The sequence below is a fragment of the Pleurodeles waltl genome, chromosome 3_1 (assembly GCF_031143425.1).
Source record: "Pleurodeles waltl isolate 20211129_DDA chromosome 3_1, aPleWal1.hap1.20221129, whole genome shotgun sequence".
NCBI lineage: Eukaryota > Metazoa > Chordata > Amphibia > Caudata > Salamandridae > Pleurodeles > Pleurodeles waltl.
In genome coordinates, this window is record NC_090440.1 from 319,859,083 (window position 1) to 319,881,716 (window position 22,634).

At 44.4% G+C, this 22,634-nt stretch overlaps 1 protein-coding gene across 2 annotated transcripts in view; it reads left to right on the top strand.

Moving 5' to 3' along the window:
• The window catches only part of LOC138284065 (tropomodulin-2-like), a 338,245-nt gene that overhangs the window by 192,395 nt on the left and 123,216 nt on the right, over positions 1–22,634 (top strand). For both annotated transcript variants that reach the window (XM_069222471.1, XM_069222472.1), the window contains exons 4-5: positions 11,896–12,018; positions 14,520–14,603. In XM_069222471.1, the coding sequence (XP_069078572.1) occupies positions 11,896–12,018; positions 14,520–14,603 (207 nt within the window). The remainder of the gene's footprint in view (positions 1–11,895; positions 12,019–14,519; positions 14,604–22,634) is intronic.

A 22,634-nucleotide genomic window follows, 5' to 3' on the forward strand; every position in this document is an offset into this window, starting at 1 on the left:
CATTTAATTTACAGGCCCTGGGCACAGGTAGAGCCACTTTACTGGTAATTAAATATGCCAATTAAGTAGAAGCCAGTTCTACCATATTTAAAGGAGAGAGCATAATCACTTTCGCACTGGCTAGCCGTGGTACAGTGTGCACAGAGTCCAGTGTGTAACAAAGGCCCTTGCAGCCCCTGCAGTGTGAGGGGCACCTTGGACTCCAGTGGGCCCCCTCAGCACAGTATACTGTGCCTGGGTGGCAGGTCCCTGACAGGGTCCAGAGGGCCCCATCAGGGTACTTTGCGGTGGGAGGGGCCTCAAGTTTTGTTACATCACTAACAGAGTCCTCAGGCCAGCAAAAACAAAGTTAGCAAAACAGAAATGTTGTGAAGGCAAAAAGCTAGGAGGAAAACCACTCCAAAGAGGTGCGAGGACTAACACCAGTATCATTTTTCTTCATCATTCTGCAGATCTTCGCTTTGAGCAAGCCGCTTTGAAGTACAGATTAAAGAGTAGGCAAATAAATATTTGTGTTAAATCAGAGCTTCCACAATGTCCAGCAGAGAGTAATATACTGTTGTATTTTTTTTTTTTTTTTGATAGCGTGGTTCAATTTGTAAGCTCAATCATGCAAAAATGTGTTGCAAAATGCAAGAAAGGGCAAAGTTCAAAGTGTGTAAGGCATTAACAATGTTATATCCATGGAAAACTAATTTAGTAAAATATAAGAATGTATTAACATGAAACTAATTAAATGTTAAAAGATCAAGGAGAAGCAAAATATCCCTATTTGAACCAAATAGGCCATGCAGTGGATTGGGGCCCTGCTTTCCAGTGGCCCTGTAAGAGTTCTGGCACAAAAACAGCATTTAAAAAATGACTATATTTCAGAGTGAAATTTTTATTGGACCAAGGTTCAAGCACTCGTCTCAACTAAGAGTACACCTGAACGGTGTGCGAGAGGTTAGCCTATTAAAAGCTATTTATCCACGTAATAACTTTAATGGAATCCATGTCACTGGAACAAGAGCAGGGCTGATGCAAGCATCACACCATTAGAGCATCTTGATCGATATGCGCAGGGAAGAAGTCTTGCAAAGAAGTAAGTGAACTGTTGCAAGCCAAAGTTAGATTTATGGACACGTATGTGATGCAGCTGTCTCCCTCTGTGAAGTCATACAATAGTAACACTGAACATTAGTATATTCTGAGAAGATGTACACAATATTTTTCTAGATTCCTTTTTCGCTTTATGCATGTGAACTTGGGTAAACATTTCAGCCGGTAACACCCTGCACTGTGAGCACATTATGATAAATTGTTTTTGGTTGCTCATTGATTTATTCATGATAATACCAAGTGTTAGAAATGGGGTCTTTGGTTGCCAGTCAGGTTACCCCCTGTTCAAGCAAGGACCCTCACTCTAGTCAGGGTAAAAGAGAATCACCCTCAGCTAACCCATGCTTACCCCCTTGGTAGCTTGGCAGAGCAGTAAGCTTAACTTCAGAGTGCTAGGTGTAAAGTATTTGTACCAACACACACAGTAACTTAATGAAAACACTACAAAATGACACAACACCAGTTTAGAAAAATAGGAAATATTTATCTAAACAAAACAAGACCAAAACGACAAAAATCCACAATACACAAGTCAAGTTATCAATTACAAATCAAAAAGAGTCTTTAAGTAGTTTTAAACGCACACTAGCGCTGCTAGCGTGAAAATGTACCTGGTGTGCGTCAAAAATAACCCCGCACGGGCGGGTGTGCGTCAAAAATAACTCAGCACGGCGGTACGTGAGTTGGAAATCCAGCCGCATGATGATCCGATATCCCCGCAGCACAGGTTGTGATCTGCCAGCCTCTGTCAGAGAAGCTGCGCGCCGTTTCTCTTGCTCCGTGCATCGATTCTTCGGTTGCGTTTTCTGCGAGCGTAGTTTTCTCAGCTGCAGAGCCGGCGGCGCGTAGTTTTTTTAGCCGCAGATCGGAGTTGCGTCAATCTTTTACCCGTACAGCGCTCTGTACGTGGATTTGCTTGTCTTTAGGCTGCCAGCTTCTCCTTTCAGGGTCCCAGGAACTGGATGGGCACCACAGGGCAGAGTAGGAGTCTCTCCAAAGACTCCAGGTGCTGGCAGAGAGAAGTCTTTGCTGTCCCTGAGACTTCAAACAACAGGAGGCAAGCTCTAGATCAAGCCCTTGGAGATTTCTTCTCAAGATGGAAGGCACACAAAGTCCAGTCTTTGCCCTCTTACTCTGGCAGAAGCAGCAACTGCAGGATAGCTCCACAAAGCACAGTCGCAGGCAGGGCAGCTCTTCTCACTCAGCTATTCAGCTCTTCTCCAGGCATAGGTTCCTCTTGGTTCCAGAAGTGTTTCTAAAGTCTGTGGTTTTGGGTGCCCTTCTTATACCCAATTTCTCCTTTGAAGTAGGCCTACTTCAAAGTAAAGTCTCTTTTGAATGTGAAATCCTGCCTTGCCCATGCCAGGCCCCAGACACTCACCAGGGGGTTGGAGACTGCATTGTGTGAGGGCAGGCACAGCCCTTTCAGGTGTAAGTGACCACTCCTCCTCTCCCTCCTAGCACAGATGGCTCATCAGGAAATGCAGACTACACCCCAGCTCCTTTTGTGTCACTGTCTAGTGTGAGGTGCAACCAGCCCAACTGTCAAACTGACCCAGACAGGGAATCCACAAACAGGCAGAGTCACAGAAATGGTATAAGCAAGACAATGCTCACTTTCTAAAAGTGGCATTTTCAAACACACAATCTTAAAATCAACTTTACTAAAGGATGTAATTTTAAATTGTGAGCTCAGAGACTCCAAACTCCACATGTCCATCCGCTCCCAAAGGGAATCTACACTTTAATCAGATTTAAAGGTTGCCCCCATGTTAATCTATGAGAGTGACAGGCCTTGCAACAGTGAAAAACGAATTTAGCAATATTTCACTGTCAGGACATATAAAACACATTACTATATGTCCCACCTTAACCATACACTGCACCCTGCCCTTGGGGCTACCTAGGGCCTACCCTAGGGGTGTCTTACATGTAAGAAAAGGGAAGGTTTAGGCCTGGCAAGTGGGTACACTTGCCAAGTCGAATTTACAGTTAAAACTGCACACACAGACTCTGCAATGGCAGGTCTGAGACATGATTACAGAGCTACTCATGTGGGTGGCACAACCAGTGCTGCAGGCCCACTAGTAGCATTTTATTTACAGGCCCTGGCACCTCTAGTGCACATTACTAGGGACTTACTAGTAAATCAAATATGCCAATCATAGATAAACCAATTACATACAATTTACACAGAGAGCATATGCACTTTAGCACTGGTTAGCAGTGGTAAAGTGCTCAGAGTTCAAAAGCCAACAGCAACAGGTCAGAAAAAATAGGAGGCAGGAGGCAAAAAGATTGAGGGTGACCCTGCATAAGCCAAAAAGTCCAACACCAAGGTTTCACTCAAACTTCAGTGTTTGGGCAACTCAGACGTCTGATCTCAAAATTCCCTCAATCTCTCAGACAATTAAGTTTCATAATAGCTATGTTGGGAAGGGAATGTCCGCTACATGGTACATAGGCGTGTTTCCCTACCCTCAGTGCCCGACTGACTGTACCTGTTATCCTGAGTGTTTGATTTTAGCCCCAGCTTCATGCTAACCTAGCATGGGTGCAGTGGCCTAGGCTGGTCCTAGATTTTGAGTAGGCCCTGGTCTTGTCCTGCGACGTCAGAGCCAAATGACCTCAACTCCCATGGTTGAGTGGAGGTAGTACCTGCTTGCAGGTTTGCCCCCTGAATAGGGTCTGATAATCTCTATGATAATTGATAATAGCAAGCCCACTCAGAACCCTGCTGTTGGTAACGTCCAGAACCAAATAGACATCTGTTGTTGAGAACATCAAATGACCTGGGTTCAAGTTATGATAACCCGATAACACCCAACCCCACTGAGATCTCTACTTGTCATCGTACACCCACCAGTACACTGTGTTCTTAAATATACATAGGCTCAATCAAAGCTCTTTTCTTAAAACACAGTGTCAGTGATCTGCTTCTGATAATACTTATAGCTTTGCTGATGATAACGCAGGCCTACTGAGGGTTCGAACATTACCTAACCCTAGAATCTCCGCAATGACATACATGGAATCACTCATGACCGAAGTCGTCAAGTTGCACGGGCAAAAAGAAAAACGTACAGCTTTGCGAAAGGTTTTCATTAGAACTTAGAAAAAAGCATTGCAGTTAATTTCCTTGGTGTTTTATGGGTTAATAGGAGTGGGGAAGGCAATAGGATACCTCAAGTTATGCATGCGGCCGTCAAACAGAATGACAGTGAAAGGAGTTGAATTAGATTTTTGTTAATGAAAAGAGTTGAAGATGAAGACGTCCAACAGTCCCGCAGTTATAAGACCTGAGGCTAGGAGTCCCCTCTCACGGGATTGAATCTGAAAAATAGAGAGGCAGAAATGACGAGAATCCTACACGCCCTGGCAGACGGAGCAGGTGTAATAGGGGAGTGCACTGTTGTTTCTGTGGGAGGCCTGCCCGCCTGAATCTAACCATGTGGCTGCCAAAAGCAGCACTAGATTATGAATAAATATCAGTGATGCGTGATGGTGAAGCAGTGACTGTAATCTTCATTTCTTCAGTAATGCATAACTCCTAGGCAGCATTTGCACCCTTTGGGATTTTAGATCCTTTTGTAGACTCTCAATTTGCTTTTGTTCCTTTACTAAATAGGCTGATTCATCATAATAAGAAGCAGCCGGATCCAAAAGAGTAGTTGTAAATACCCCACTCAAATTTGGCTCCTTTTTCTTTTCATGAAAATCACCATAGCAGGTTTACTGGGCTGCCTAAGGTTCTATCGTATAAGTACCATTTTGATTGAAGAGTAGAGGTATAATTCCCAAACCCTATATGCCCTTCTTCCCTCCTTTCTTTCTGTTCTTATCAAACAATAATCGATGCCTCTGCTCCCTGTTCTACAACAGAAACAAAGAAGTCAGGATGCCCTATGCATGATTTCTCTACTGGCAGGTTTCCTTTGGACCTCTTGCCAACATTCTCCATGTTCTTCATCTTTGTATCAGTTTCGAATCTAGAATTGGCACTTGTATAACTCTATCTTTATTTCATTCTCTTCTCATTAGAACAAGCCTAGTCACAGAAATATTGGGCCCATTTCTGCTTCTTACTTAAGCATTTTGATCTTAAAGTGGTTGATGGATGTACTGGCCTTTTTGGTCATTCTTCTTCCTGGCAGACCTTGTGCTTTGCTTGTGAAATAAGATGATACACTTTCTAAATTGAGGCAATGACTAGGCCCTTTTCTAGCCTAAATGCTCACAGTGTCAGGAGTATTTACAATTTTTGATTCAGTTGGATGGTGTCTAAATTCCCCCTGATTACACTTTCTCCTTCCTGACTGGAGGCTTCTCTGTTGTAGCCCATTTTTGACCAACATCACTGTAAATTTAGCTTCTCTCACTGCGTAATTTGTAATAGAATGAGTGCTAGTGCCCAAAGCTCTGATTAGAAACCTGTGGCCCGTGCTATTACATGTCAGCGTACAGAATCCCAGTATGTCAGCGCACAGAATCCCAGTAGCCTTGAATACACCTAATGTCTCTTTAATCAACTTCCAGACTCCCTTTACCCCTTCATCTTACTCTTGCAGGTTCCTGTTTTGTCCCTTTGTGATGGTTTTTCCTTCTTTCTCTTCCTTCTCCTTTCCCCAGGTGTGCTTTACTTCTGCTTGTATTTGGAGTATGTTTGATGAGGAAAAATAAGTGCCGGTTTCTCTACTGTTCGCATAGAGGAGATTCCCAAGGATTCCCTTGGGGCATGGGTTTCATGTGAAGCCCGAGGAATGGCAACACATAATATCGTCTTTCCTCTATGTGCTCTATCTTCTCTTGGTTTCCTACTATGAAGTTTCTCGGGAGTCATACTTCCTTTCTTTCAGCTTTTTTCAAAATAGGCCAAAAGGAGCAGGGACTTGGCAGGTACTACACAGCCCAACTAGTCTGCCTAACTTGGATTAAGCAGCAGCGGGTTCCTCCTAATATCATGTTACAAGCTCTACATATGTACATGAGTATGTAGACGCAAAAGTGGAAGGGGCAGCTGAGCAAAAAATCATATTTTATATTGTAGGATGTTGGACGATGAGGATAAGCATATCGAAGAGTAAAGAAAAAGAAAAGACTATCTTCTGCGGTATGCTGGCGGGGAGACTACCTGCCATGAAACAACAAGGATGGAAGTATTACACCTGACACAATGACACTGCCCATTCACCCCATCCAACTATAACATCATGACAAAAACTCACAAATGGTGTACTAATGTACCTTACAAGATGATACCACCTGCTATCACATTCACTCTTTTGTGTCTTCATTGCTGGCAGGATGGCTGCACATATAGATAAAAGGCACAGGGAAGAACCTTTGTAAAGACCAACTCATAATAACCAGGCACCAAATTTTGCCACAAGCATAGACTCCTCCTTTTAATCTCGAAACACTGATATCAGAGATCATTTTTTATCTTTGCTAGAAAAAAACCCCATTGTAACATTGAGCGTACTGAAAGCTGCTTCTTGCTCTATCACACTGTGACATCAGTCACTCCTTCAAAAACACTGCAAGATCGCAGTTTTCTACTAATGTGGATACCAGGGCTACACAATCTCTTCTCACAACTACACTTGTGTCATCAATGCTGTCAGGAAGGCTAAACAGAGAAACATATCTAGAACAGGAGCAGTACTTACATAAATATCCGAACACCAGATATTGCACCATGCGGGCTCTGGTCCAGTCTCTGGCTTAATGCAATCATACATTACAGCATCCATAACTAGAGGCTTCAAAACTCAGTTTTATGAAAAAGGAGCACTTTATGTCATTCTCTGTATCTGGCATTTCGAATAATTTGTTTTAACTCAGATCCATGCTCTCTCTGAATTGTGTGGGCCTTCCAGACTGTTCACCTAAAGTATATACTAAGGGCCACTGGTATTATGGAGCAGGGAAGGACCAAATTATGCAAGTGTTATCTAAGTTATGCAGTAAGAAAATACACTATGCGGCAAAACGTAGCACATTTTGTTACAGTATTATTACTTCATTATTATAACTTTTTTACACATATGAACACTGTCTGGGCAAAGGTTTCACCTCAATATCAGTTTCCATGATGTAATCAGAAATCAAGGTTGTTGCAAAATTTATGTCAACCCCAGTTGCTGAAGAACACCTTTTAAACAAGTTTGAGCCATAAAGACACACATTATCTCTACCTCCAATACATACCTAAATAAATTCAGAATTCCCACATACACTACGAAATCTGCACAGATATATCATTTATTACAAACCTCATACTCATGGGGACCGAACAGAGTAAAGCAGTGGGTATAAAAGAAAGGAAGCATAGAGAACAGGGCATATGCACAGGGGATTCTGAAGGAGAAGGGATGAGAGATGAATTAAGATGGAAAGGGAGAAAGGGAAGGAATAAATAAAGAAGAGTAACAGATGGGATGCAGAGGTGGGTGAGAGGAAGTTAGTGATGGGGATAGAGACATTTGTGTCAATTGATTGTCTATAGTAGTGTTACAAATCATTGATTTATATACTGAGATAGGGAGGCAAAGAAGTGTGGTGAAGATAATGGAGTAATGCAGAAAGGAATTAAGGAAAAGCAAAAGATGGAAATAGAGGACTAGAGGACAAAATATGTGGGTGAGACAGGAAACCTAAAATGATGGATGTAAGCACAGGCTCTGGGAGGCAAAATCTGTCCTCTGATCCACAATATCAGCTCCAGCACAGGGAGTAAACCATTGCTATTCCACATCCAGCTTCTTCTCCTCACTCTTATAGTTGGGAGAGGGGTCGAAAGCATGGACAGGAGAGAGACCCAAGTCAGGATAACAAGCAAGGCACGCTGATCTTCTCCCAGAAACTAAAACACTCCAGGGACACATGTATCCTCTAACCAAGAAAGACAACGAGATTTTCTATAACTACTTAAAGGACAATTTACAGAAAAGGGTTTATTCTACACTTTATCTCTCTGGCAGGTGCCTTTGTTTTCTACAGACCAAAACCAGAAAGGGAGTATCAGCTATGCATTGATGACAGAGAGCGTAATACAATTAGAATCTGCAATAGATGTACATTACCAGAGATACACTGATGCAAGTGTGGGAGTGGGAGGAAAGTCTCCCCTTCCTAGTTTTGATTCCACCTGTTGGCTTTTTCATCCACTGCAGACACTTATGGCCCATTTATCTCACCCTTCATGGTTCTTTTCATCCCTAGTTTCTACCTGTGCCACTGTTTGTTAGTCATTGTCCCCCTCTTCTTTTCCTCCGTTGTGCGTTTCTCTCTGTTGCTATGAGTCAAAGTCAGATGGAAAAAAATAACTCATCCCTGTAGTCCTATGGCAAGGGACCTCATAAACCTCGTATTATCAGTAAATTCTTTTCAGGCAAAACATATTATTGGTAATGAATGTATATATGCTGGTGATGTCTGCATTTAATCAGAGATTCGACTTATGGAGACTTCGGGATCTTGATATGGACACAAAATCCCCAGGGTAGGCAGTTGAATTGTTTATCCTCATTCTATCTGGATCCTTTTTCCTCATTTCTCTGCTAAAAGAGGGCTCGCTGGCCACAATAGGATTCTCCGGGAGCCCAGGATGACCATGATGAACCATGACACCTAGGGAGATGGGTGAGATAATTCTGTACATTTTTTGTGATGTCCAGGCCCTGGGTATAACATTAGGGCATTTCAGTGTCCTCTATAATGGGGTATTTCCCCCACAAAGTACACTGAAGGTCTCAATTAGTCACGCTTGCCTTCTCTGGTTATAATGAAGTGTTGAAGCCTGCTTTAACCGTGCAATATCATACAGTAGTATTGATAAGGGTAATAAGAGATACCAGAGCTATGATGCCGCACCTTTAATGAGATATTACAGTTTTTTCTGCATTATTAACTTGCTAGTCATTCAGAACCAGTACACCTCAGGCAATGTTCTCCTACAAATCATTCAAAGCTTCCAAATTATACAGAGCCTTTGGCCATGGTTTCATTTTTTAGTAGCTGATTTTACAACGTTGATTTTTCACAAGGCTTTGGAAGAAAGGGTGATTTATAGGTACTTACATTTCTACACCTTACTGAGGCTCTTCAATTGAGGTAGTGTTCAGGGCCTCTGCCACAGACAGAAAGGGAGCACTATCTCACTCGCTGTCATATGCTGGTGCACTTGTTGTTTGACATGCCACAGTTAGTCTCCTGCAGAGATGGTATGGGAGGTCCACCTTGGTTGGCAAAGCAAAGGGTATGAGGAAAGTTTTAGCGTCAAAGGGGGACAGATACTATGGATTTATATTTTGCCATCTTATAGCCACGGTCTGAACGAATTGCTGCAATATACAGAAAAGCAACAGGGAATATTGGGCTAAAATGGTCTCTTTACATCGATACAACATGTACAAGTTGGCAGAGTGGTTGATGCCTAGTGTTGACAGTGTGCCAAGCTCAAACAGTGTAAACCAAGCCTTGACTTACACTGGGTGCCAGAAGCCGGCAGCATGACGATTACATGTGTCATCATGCCCAGAGAGTAAGGAAGAGGCATTAGTTAAAGTCGCAGTCTAAGGGCTTCATTAGGGCATCCAGGGAATCACAAAGTTCGTGAGTCCAGATAGAACCTGTCGTGTTCGACCCCAAGATTTTGTCAGCTGAAAGCAGCGAAAATCCCCTGGTGAGATGACACGGGAAAATGAGGAATACCGTGGTGATATGAGGCCCAGGGTTACAGTTGCTGTTTAGGTTTTCATTTTTTCCGGGATATTCAGAATTCAACATGCAGTTTCCATTCATTTCGTAAGCCTGGATATCACACAAACCTTTGTATTTGTATCGATAACTCTGGAGATGCGGAATGAATACCCTCACTCTGGGGCAATTAGGACTGTAGTGACTGACCTCCGATGTAGCTCACCCTAGAGTTCCCAAGAACGAGTTCTGGTGCTCATAACCTGTACCACGGCACACACTGGTGGAACGTATTCCACTGCTCTTAATCTTTTCCAACCAATCATCTTTCACGGTTACCAGAGTTTTTGCTGGAGAACTTATCGCTTGATTTTTTGTTTTTCATTCGCAGCTTTTTGAGAGAATAGACAGCATTTTTGTGCCCATCGGGAGTGGAACTCTCACATCATCTTCAGTGTGATGTGGTGTTTTCTTGTGTCTGGTTTACCAAAGTATTCGGATCCTAATTTTCTTGAGATAAGTGTAGAAGAATCATTTGTGCTGTAGCGAATCTCCTTGCTTGTTTCCCCTTTAATTTTTCATCTCTTAGGGTACTAGTAGAATTCACCATGCAATTCCCATTAACTTCGGAAGGCCGGAGTTCACAAACCCTCTGCATTGTTAAACCTGGATATGCGAAAGTAACACTCTCGCTCTGGGTAAATACGGATTGTAGTGACCTGCCTTCAGCGTAGCCCACCCTAGAGTTTCCTTTGTGGGATTGTGGGCAAGCCAGAAGTTGAGAAACTCGTCTTCTTCGAATCACACTCAGCCGTCAGCCTCTCATTCGTTCTGCTCTCATGCTACACAAGGAAGCCAGGCGGCTATTTGTACGTGGCATGCTTTTCTTGTACAAGGTAGGGCTGTAGTTAATAGGGACATTCTATTCTTCATCTGCAGTCTGAAGATATGTTGACTAGTTACCAGTGCTTAATTTGTGCTTGTTGTTTCCGGTGCTGAGCACCGGCACGTATTTGTGAGGGCCGGGGTTTATTCTTATGCCTCAAGCATTTGCTGCGAGCAAAAGACACATATGTGAAAGACGGAAGAAGGAAAAACTAAAAAGCGTCATAAAGGGAGAAAGTAGAAAGCTGCAAGAGTGAGCTGAAGGGGCAGGGGGTGGCCGTAAATGGATTGAAGAGGCCCGCGATGGCTTCAGGATTACGCTGCCTCAGTATTCAGTGCTGGCAGATTTAATTGCGGCATCCTTGTGTTTAAGAGAAGGGCTTTGAGCACCAGCACCTCTTAATTTACAAATTAAGCACTGCTAGTTACGTTGATGGTTGGTAATACAAGCATTTATAAACAGACAAGCAGGCACTAACTCCGCAATATTTATTTGTTAACTCGTCTCTAATCCAAAATGATTTATTGCACAAAGCATTTTTAGAATCTAATGCTGGCAAAGGCATTATCAAATTACCGGTGCAGAGTGTTTGTACATCTTAGACGCAAAACACAGCATTAGAATTGCAAAAATATCCCTTCTTTCTTATCGATGTTAACAAAAAAAATAAAAAGGCTTCCCACTTTCAGATGATAACAAAATCCTTTTCCGATGGTATGAAAATGATTGCCATTATGTTATGTTTATCTGTAAAGTGCACTATCACCCGCAAGGGTTTCCTGGTGCTGAGTAGGTGTGTGTGTGTTACTTATGGTAAGCTGGTTAATTAAAAAAGCCAGGTCTTCCGCTTCTTGTGGAATTCAAAAAAGAGAGGAGGAAGCTCTGAAGTGGAGAGCGAGGTTGTTTCACACTTTAGGAGTGATTTAAGAGTGTTTCTGTTCTCCTGATCTGGTTCTGTGCATGCATGGGATGTGTGTGAGAAGGAGTCCTGGTGATTGGAGGCGTCAGAGTAGTTGGCGGAAGGAGATGTGACTGTTCAGGTAGGTGGGGCCTGAGTTGTGTCATGCCTTGAATGTGTGTGTGAGGAGCTTGAATTGAGGACTTTTGTGTATTGGATGCTGGTGTAGTACAGTGAGCTAGTGTAGTTCCTGTGTTCAGGTTAAAGTCTGTACTTATTTGTATTTATTTCTCTTTTTTTCTGTTTACAGGAAAAGTTTTTGTACCAAAGTACAAGCCAATAGAACCCCAGAGGGAAGAAAAGGTGACACTGGATCCAGAGCTGGAGGAAGCACTAGCCAGCGCAACTGACACTGAACTGAGTGATCTTGCAGGTCAGTTTACTTTACAGCCATAGTGAAGCAGTTACTAGCATAACAAAATTAATGCATCCCTTCAAAATGATCAAAAGTCACTGGGACCACATAGTGGTACAAAGGATACAGACAGTAAAGAAAAGATAGCAAAGCTGAAATAAGTCATAGTTTCCCTCATTTGTGTGTAAGAGGGATCCCTGAAATCAACACACACTATATGAAGATTGTTACTTTGGGTAGTGTGTGTTGTACAGCTTGGTTTCCCTAGTTGTTTTGTAATTATGTGGTTGTATTACTCTGTCCACAGTGCTAAAAGTGAGCCCCATTGTGAAAGCATATTGAAAGGAATTGGTTGGGAAGCCCTGCTTGATGACCTTAAATTAGAACATGTGTGCCATTTACACAATGCAGAGAGGGACAAAACATTCCCTGCTTTTGAAGTCGAAATTCAAGATAGTGGCACCACTCCAGCTGCGGACAAAGTTCAGGTTTACTGTGGAGCGGCTGGTGAGACTTTTACCAAGTAGTGCCAAGCATCCAAATGATATTGGAGAATGGGACTGAGCCAATACATGAAATTAAAATTTCATTATAAATGTGGAGCTGTGGCACAAGAAGAGCTAAGAAGGGAGACCCAGAGTGAGGGCTGTGGGCCATGTTTAGAGCTTGTTGGTTCATTTGTGTTATATATGCCCAACAGCCGGATATTGTGTGCTCTAGAAGAGCACTAACTGAGCAAATGGTGGGAGGGCACTCTTTCACCATTCTTGTAATTTCTCTGATACTCGGAAAGTGGTTCCAGGACTGTGAATCCGATGCCTGCCCTCAGTAGAAAAGAATGGGCGGACACCCATGGCCAATTAGCCATACAGAGCTGTTGTGACTCTTCCTTACTTCCAGTGGGTGAAACTGGGCGTCCTTGTATCCCAGGCAAGATGATGGATCCCAGTCTGTTGGCTGAGGAAGGGTTTAGGGAGCGAAGAGCTATAGGCCACAGCCTGTGCTGATGTGCTTAGTAAACCCAATTATTTATGGACCTAGGTTGCATTGCAGGTGGCTGTGGAAAGATCTGGAAAACCCCATTATGAATGTGCTAAAAAGGTGTATTGCCTTTGGTCATCTGAAATGGGTAAAAGGTGAAAGCTTAGCAGAGGGTAAAAAGATCATACCCTATCCTTGATATTGACATGGAGATGGGTAGTGGGACTGTTGTTCACCAGAGTCAGACAGGAAGGTAGTAACTGTAACACTTTACCACATACAGAGACATGAAAAACATCTGAGTGGACTGATCCCCTCCAAATGCAGCATGAGTTGGTAAAGGAAGTTTCCTTATGCCCAGTTTATTTCAAGTAGTCGATGTTTTAAAATGAACTGAGAGTGCAGCATTTACTTTGTCTTGAGGCATACGTTCTGCCACACACACAACCACGTTGTTGTAATCTATGGATTGATGGAACATGCAGTGCACACAAGCAGCTAAAATACAGACACCAGTGAACATCTTGGACAGCATCTTGTTCAAAATCAAGACAGCTACAGTTAATGGCAATCCCCTCTGTCCCCAAACCCCAGGCTGCCCACTGGTGATGTAAATCTGGTGGAGTCGGACAGACATATTTCTGGCAAAACTAAATGCAGAGCGGGTCACCATTTTATGGTGGCCATGCTGGTGTGGTCGAAATAGGTATACCTCCTGATAAACTAAAGCTCCTACTCAACTAACCTCTGTATAAGGCCCAAAGAATTCTACAAAAGCCTTACAATCTTACTTTAATGAAGAACGCACTCTAACCTTAGAGCAGGATAACAGAATGCATATCGATGTAACAACACATTGACTCAAAATATATAATTGCATACTGTAAGTTGGAGTACGTAAGTAGTAGGCAAAACACAATTAATCTGGCTTTGAATTAGGTTTACTTTGTAGTGTATACTTTCTTTTCAAATTATTCGGTCATTTTGACTGTGCTTTCTCTTATCCCCACTCAATGTAGATACAAAGTGTGTGAAGGAAATCCTATTTCAAAGCAAAAACAAAAAGAGTTTTAGGGCCAAAAATATATTTTCCTTTGCCCAGAAACATGCATCTGATATAAGCGACCAAACTGCCTTTTAGAATTGTAAAGTCTTGAGCTCGCCGAAGAGCTCTTAGTCACCGTCCAAGGTAACACCATATGAACTATACAGAACTATCCTTTCATGTGTGAATGCAAACCAGTGATTAGATGTACAGCACATTCGTCTTTTGCGTGGACTTTCATACTTACTAAGATAGAATGTGTTTTCTTGTATGGCATATGGTTTGAATAGATACTTTAACAAACCATGACCCGCAGGCAATCAACTGGCTCACTTGCTTTCTGGTGATAATGTCATGACTGGAGAATCTTCACTTACAGTTTTATTTTGACCAACTGTGCAGGGTCAAGTGGTGAACACCATGTGACCATGAAATGTCTCCACTAAGTACCACTGACATTTTACTCTTCTATACGTGATCTTTTTGTTTGTAGATGTTCTTGGAGTTCACAGTTTTGTCAGCAAATCAGGTGGCAAAGAAGGAATTCGTGCTGCACTCAGAAAAGGCGATCTCAGAAGTAAGATCAATTCTATGTCTTTAGATAGAAGTCTAATTATTTCTAATACTTTTAGCTCCGGAGCACTTAAAGATGGACATTATAGCTGATGGTAGCAGTGTAACATAATTCTAGATTTAGAGTGTGTCATGTTTTTAATAATCATGAATCTTATATCAGTTTTGTAAAGAGTTACAAATGCACTTATGCACTTTACATAACATAGTTAGTGCTAACACTTTGAAAACAAATGTGTTTTTTTTCAGATTATATTCAGTTTAGATACATCATAAAACACCCAAGCCCTCAATACTCTTAAATCTCTGCTACAGGCATTTGGATGTGCATTTTTCCTGGGGGTGGGAATTATAGACAGAGGGAGTTTGTCTCCACCAATATTCCGGTAGACGTTGTGACTTCTGCTGGCACTCTGTTAAAAGACAAACAAAAATAACTATGGGGGTCATTCTGACCCTGGCGGCCGGTGGCCGCCAGGGCCACCGACCACGGGAGCACCGCCAACAGGCTGGCGGTGCTCCTGAGGGCATTCTGACCGCGGCGGTTCAGCCGCGGTCAGAAAGGGTAAACCGGCGGTCTCCCGCCGGTTTACCACTGCCCTTCACAATCCTCCATGGCTGCGGAGCGCGCTCCGCAGCCATGGGGATTCTGACACCCCCTACCGCCATCCTGTTCCTGGCGGGTCTCCCGCCAGGAACAGGATGGCGGTAGGGGGTGCCGCGGGGCCCCTGGGGGCCCCTGCAGTGCCCATGCCCATGGCATGGGCACTGCAGGGGCCCCCGTAAGAGGGCCCAGCAAAGTATTTCAGTGTCTGCTAAGCAGACACTGAAATACACGACGGGTGCAACTGCACCCGTCGCACCCCTGCAACTACGCCGGCTCAATTCTGAGCCGGCGTCCTCGTTGCAGGGGCATTTCCTCTGGGCCGGCGGGCGCTCTTTTGGAGAGCGCCCGCCGGCCCAGAGGAAATGTCTGAATGGCCGCCGCGGTCTTTTGACCGCGGTGCGTACATTCAGCGGCGGTACCTTGGCGGACGGCCTCCGCCGTCCGCCAAGGTCAAAATGACCCCCTTTGTCTGGTAGAGAATACCTTTTTAGTTATGGTTATGTCAGACGTTCCATTGAAAAGACATTTAATATTTTGCTAATAACTGTGGCACAGTTAAATGAATCTACACAAAGGTTTCCAAAAAATACTCAACGTATTTAGGTTTGGCATGTCAAGTTTTGAGCAGATCTATTAAGCAGAGGAGGCAAAAACAAGCCGGGGTAAAACAGTGATGACATTTGCCTTTTTGATTCCCAAATGAAGCCATTGGCTCAGCTACAGAAAAGTGCCTTAAACAAAATGTACCAAACTTGGCATGTAAGTAGAATTTTACTCAAAGAAGTGCTTTTGTTTGGTTTGGAGTAAAACTGTTTTTGAGAAATTAGCATTAGAAAATTGATTTTTGTAGCCCGCAATTTAGCTTTGGAAGGTATAGCTATCTGGACCATTAATATGTGAATAGTTCTGTGATCCCAAATAAAAAAAAATAAAAAAAATAAACACATTTAATTGGATAAAGTAGCTTTTTTGTTCTGACGTCTATTTCAGGTCCACAAGCCAAAAACAAGGGTTGGCTACCCATGGAGGGTTGAAAGCAAGTCCTAGCCAAAGGCGAACTCCCACAACACAGTGCCAAAGATATACTTTCATAGACGTTGGATGTAGCATATGATAAAAAAACAACAGAACTTCAAAGAAAAATGAAAGGTTAAATTGAAGTTATGGTTAATTTTGGTAATGACATCTGAAATTATGTTTAAAAAAAAAAACTCACAAATTCCTGCAGGGTACACATGTGGTTTACAAATGATATATGGAAACCTCAGAAGTTCACTTAAAAAAATAGCAGTTAAGGTGTAGTTATGTTTATGATTTAAAAAAACAGACAACCACGTATGTAAGGCATGGCCCATAACATGCACAACAACCATGCAAACCATAACTGAGACACCAAAGACAAAGTTTATGGCCTCACAATATTTACACCAATAAGTTTCAACATGTAAAAGCACAACATGGTTACTGCACCTACATTAATTTGTTATATAGTCTCTTTAAAACTGTTAAACGTATTAGACATGTAAATCTATATTTTTTATCACAGAAACACAGATCACTCTAAAATGCCTTTTCTGTGCTAAAAAAAGATTTTCCCCTTTTCGTTTAATGCACTTCTTTCTGTCACAAATCACTCCCGGGTAGTACTGTGGGAGCTGTACAAGAAGCCCATGTTGTAAGTTAAGAGGTCTTGGTGGTCATGACGCATGGGCCTAGGCTTCTGATACCACACTCTCAATCACAGAAGAAAATAGTCCCAATTTCTTGGCAGCAGCAGTCAGTGAAAGCAGTGCAGCTTTGGACCTGCAGGTGCCTCCCTCTCAGGGTCTTTTATGTTTCTCCTCCCCTCAAGCTGGAAGCAGATCATCACAAGGGGAAGAGGGAGTGCAAGGAGGTTTTGGAGCATACATTTTAGTAATGTGACCACCTAACGTAGAAAGCTGCAATGACAAGTGTTGGACCTGGCCTTTTTACAGGGTCATCCCCAAACTTTTTGCCTCCTTCCTCCTATTTTTTCTGACCTGTTGTTGTTGGCTTTTGAACTCTGGGCACTTTACCACTGCTGACCAGTGCTAAAGCGCATATGCTCTCTATGTAAATTGTACTGTTGATTGGTTTATCCATGATTGGCTATTTGATTTACTTGTAAGACCGTAGTAAAGTGCACTATATGTGCCTAGGGCCTGTAGATTAAATGCTACTAGTGGGCCTGCAGCACTGGTTGTGCCACCTACTTAAGTAGCTCCTTAACCTTGTCTCAGGCCTGCCATTGCAAGGCCTGTGTGTGCAGTTTCACTGCCACTTCGACTTGGCATTTAAAAGTACTTGCCAAGCCTAAAACTCCCCTTTTTCTACATATAAGTCATCCTTAATGCGTGCCCTAGGTAACCCCTAGAGCAGGGTGCTGTGTGGGTAAAAGGCAGGACATGTACCTGTGTAGTTTATATGTCCTGGTAGTGTAAAACTCCTAAATTAGTTTTTACACTACTGTGAGGCCTGCTCCCTTCATAGGCTAACATTGGGGCTGCCCTCATACATTTTTGAAGTGGTAGCTGCTGATCTGAAAGGAGTAGGAAGGTCATATTTAGTATGGCCAGAATAGTAATACAAAATCCTGCTGACTGGTGAAGTTGGATTTAATATTACCATTCTAGAGATGCCACTTTTAGAAAGTCAGCATTTCTCTGCACTTGAATCTTTCTGTGCCTTACAATCCATGTCTGGCTAGGTTTAGTTGACAGCCCCTTGTGCATTCACTCAGACACACCCCAAACACAGGGTACTCAGCCTCACTTGTATACATCTGCATTTTGAATGGGTCTTCCTGGGCTGGGAGGGTGTAGGGCGTGCCCTCATACAAAGGACTGCCACACCCCCTACTGGGACCCTGGCAGACAGGATTGAACTGAAAGAGGACCTGGTGCACTTCTAGGCCCCTCTTTGAAGTCTCCCCCACTTCAAAGGCACATTTTAGTATAAAACAGGGCCTCTGCCCTACCACCTCAGACACTTGCTGGAGAAGAAACCTGAACCAGAACCTGCATCTTGCCAAGAAGAACTGCCGTGCTGCCTAAAGGACTCACCTGACTGCTTTCTACAAAGGACTTCTGCCTTGCTGTAGCCCTGTTGACTTGCTGAACTCTTGCCTTGCTGCAGAAGTGCTCTCCAAGGGCTTGGATAGAGCTTGCCTCTTGTTCCCTGAAGTCTCAGGACCAAAAGACTTCTCTTTTTCAACTGGACTCCTTGTGGGGCGAAAAATTTGACGCACAGCTTGCACCGTGGGAAAAAATTCACTGCACGCCAATCCGGAAAGACGCCGCTCGACCCCACAAGAAAAGATCGACACGGCGCCTGCGGTGCGACCGGAACTTCGACGCACGGCCCGCCTGGACAACGCCGCCCGACTTCCAGAGAGGAAATCGACGCGACGCCTGCAGTGAGGGAGAAAATTCCACGCACAGCCCACCGGAACGACGCGCAGCCACACAACAAGCCCAAGATTCCACGCACAGACCCCGGGACATCTGGGAATCCCGCGACCCACAGAGGAGACCTGTCCACACGCCGGAAAATGACGCACGACTTCCCCGCATGAAAAATAACGATGCAAGTCTGTGTGTGTGTGAGAAAGTAGCCTCTTTCTAGCCTTGTTACCCCCACTTTTGGCCTGTTTGTTGAGTATATGTCAGGGTGTTTTCACTGTCTCACTGGGATCCTGCTAGCCAGGGCCCAGTGCTCATAGTGAAAACCCTATGTTGTCAGTATGTTTGTTATGTGTCACTGGGACCCTGCTAGCCAGGACCCCAGTGCTCATAAGTTTGTGGCCTATATGTATGTGTTCCCTGTGTGATGCCCAACTGTCTCACTGAGGCTCTGCTAACCAGAACCTCAGTGGTTATGCTCTCTCTGCTTTCCAAATTTGTCACTAACAGGCTAGTGACCAAATTTACCAATTCACATTGGCATACTGGTACACCCATACAATTCCCTAGTATATGGTACTGAGGTACCCAGGGTATTGGGGTTCCAGGAGATCCCTATGGGCTGCAGCATTTCTTTTGCCACCCATAGGGAGCTCTGACAATTCTTACACAGGCCTGCCACTGCAGCCTGCGTGAAATAACGTCCACGTTATTTCATAGCCATTTACCACTGCACTTAAGTAACTTATAAGTCACCTATATGTCTTACCTTCACCTGGTGAAGGTTGGGTGCAAAGTTACTTAGTGTGTGGGCACCCTGGCACTAGCCAAGGTGCCCCCACATCGTTCAGGGCAAATTCCCCGGACTTTGTGAGTGCGGGGACACCATTACACGTGTGCACTGTACATAGGTCACTACCTATGTACAGCGTCACAATGGTAACTCCGAACATGTCTAAGATCATGGAATTGTCACCCCAATACTATTCTGGTATTGGGGTGACAATTCCATGATCCCCCGGGGCTCTAGCAGAGAACCCGGGTACTGCCAAACTGCCTTTTCAGGGTCCGCACTGCAGCTGCTGCTGCTGCCAACCCCTCAGACAGGTTTCTGCCCTCCTGGGGTCCAGGCAGCCCTGGCCCAGGAAGGAAGAACAAAGGACTTCCTCTGAGAGAGGGTGTAACACCCTCTCCCTTTGGAAATAGGTGTGAGGGCTGGGGAGGAGTAGCCTCCCCCAGCCTCTGGAAATGCTTTGATGGGCACAGATGGTGCCCATCTCTGCATAAGCCAGTCTACACCGGTTCAGGGATCCCCCAGCCCTGCTCTGGCGCGAAACTGGACAAAGGAAAGGGCAGTGACCACTCCCCTGACCCGCACCTCCCAGGGGAGGTGCCCAGAGCTCCTCCAGTGTGTCCCAGACCTCTGCCATCTTGGAAACAGAGGTGTTTGTGGCACACTGGACTGCTCTGAGTGGCCAGTGCCAGCAGGTGATGTCAGAGGCTCCTTCTGATAGGCTCTTACCTCTCTTGGTAGCCAATCCTCCTTCCTAGGTAGCCAAACCTCCTTTTCTGGCTATTTAGGGTCTCTGCTTTGGGGATCTCACCAGATAATGAATGCAAGAGCTCACCAGAGTTCCTCTGCATCTCCCTCTTCACCTTCTGCCAAATCATCGACCGCTGACTGCTCAGGACGCCTGAAAATCCGCAACAAAGTAGCAAGACGACTACTAGCAACCTTGTATCGCTTCATCCTGCCGGCTTTCTCAACTGTTTCCAGGTGGTGCATGCTCTGGGGGTAGCCTGCCTCCTCTCTGCACCAGGAGCTCTGAAGAAATCTCCAGTGGGTCGACGGAATCTCCCCCTGCAACCGCAGGCACCAAAAGACTGCATCACTGGTCCTCTGGGTCCCCTCTCAGCACAATGAGTGTGGTCCCTGGAACTCAGCAACTCTGTCCAAGTGACTCCCACAGTCCAGTGACTCTTCAGTCCAAGTTTGGTGGAGGTAAGTCCTTGCCTCCCCACGCTATACTGCATTGCTGGGTACCGCGTGATTTGCAGCTGCTCCGGCTCCTGTGCACTCTTCCAGGATTTCCTTTGTGCACAGCCAAGCCTTGGTCCCCGGCACTCTAACCTGCAGTGCACAACCTTCTTTGTTGTCCTCCGGCGTCGTGGGACTCCCTTTTGTGACTTCGCGTGGACTCCGGTTCACTCTTCTTCCAAGTGCCTGTTCAGGTACTTCTGCAGGGGCTGCCTGCTTCTGTGGGGGCTCCCTACATTTCTGGGCGCCCCTTCTGTCTCCTCTTCCAAGTGGCGACATCCTGGTCCCTCCTGGGCCACAGCAGCATCCAAAAACCTCTACCACGACCCTTGCAGCTAGCAAGGCTTGTGTGTGGTCTTTATGCGTGGGAACACCTCTGCAAGCTTCATCACAACGTGGGACATCCGTCTTCCAAAGGAGAAGTCTCAGGCTCTCTTCTTTCTTGCAGAACTCCAAGCTTCTTCCAACAGGTGGCAGCTTCCTTGCACCCTCAGCTGGCATTTCCTGGGCTCCTGCCCACTCTCGATACTGTCGTGACTATTGGACTTGGTCCCCTTGTCTTACAGGTACTCAGGTCCGGAAATCCACTGTTGTTGCATTGCTGGTGTTCTTCCTGCAGAATCCCCCTATCACGATTTCTGTGCTCTCTGGGGGATAGTAGGTGCACTTTACACCTACCTTTCAGGGTCTTGGGGTGGGCTATTTTTCTAACCCTCACTGTTTTCTTACAGTCCCAGCGACCCTCTACAAGCTCACATAGGTTTGGGGTCCATTCGTGGTTCGCATTCCACTTTTGGAGTATATGGTTTGTGTTGCCCCTATACCTATGTGCTCCTATTGCAATCTATTGTAACTTTACACTGCTTGCATTACTTTTCTTGCTATTACCTGCATAATTTTGGTTTGTGTACATATATCTTGTGTATATAACTTATCCTCATACTGAGGGTACTCACTGAGATACTTTTGGCATCTTGTCCTAAAAATAAAGTACCTTTATTTTTAGTACTTCTGTGTATTGTGTTGTCTTATGATATTGTGCATATGACACCAGTGGTATAGTAGGAGCTTTACATGTCTCCTAGTTCAGCCTAAGCTGCTTTGCCATATATACCTTCTATCAGCCTAAGCTGCTAGAAACACCTCTTCTTCACTAATAAGGGATAACTGGACCTGGCACAAAGTGTCAGTACCTCTGTTACCCACTACAAGCCAGGCCAGCCTCCTACAGTGTGTGAAGGGGCGAATCCGACGCACACACCATTTTTCCACGCATCTCCTCCTCTGCGGCCCTTTGCGGAGATTTTCCACTTCAAACCAGGTACTTTGTGCTTGAAAGAGACTTTGTTTGCTTTTTAAAGACTTAAGCCACTTTGTATCACTTTTCAGTGATATCTCTACAATTTCATATTGCATCTTTTATCGTTTTGACCTGCAAATACCCAGATAAATATTATATATTTTTCTAAACACTGTGTGGTGTATTTTTGTGGTGCTATATTGTGTTATTGTATGATTTATTGCACAAATACTTTACACATTGCCTTCTAAGTTAAGCCTGACTGCTCAGTGCCAAGCTACCAGAGGGTGGGCACAGAATAATTTGAATTGTGTGTGACTTACCCTGCCTAGAGTGAGGGTCCTTGCTTGGACAGGGGGTAACCTGACTGCCAACCAAAGACCCCATTTCTAACATTGGTGATAAGCGGTGAGGATAGGACTTGTATTTGTGCAGTGACATACAGTAACTAAGTATTTCACTACCTACCCACAGTTGAAGGTCAACTTGATTTTTTCATCTTTTTGCTTTTAGTTCTCTGATGTCCTCCTGGATATATTGTTGATATTTTGGACTTTGGTTTTGCCTGTTATACCTTGCCAGATTGGGAATGGATTCCAGCATCCCAGAAGGCTACGATGAGTCAAACTTTGTACCTGTTGAATCCCTCACCAAGGCTGAGCTGAGGG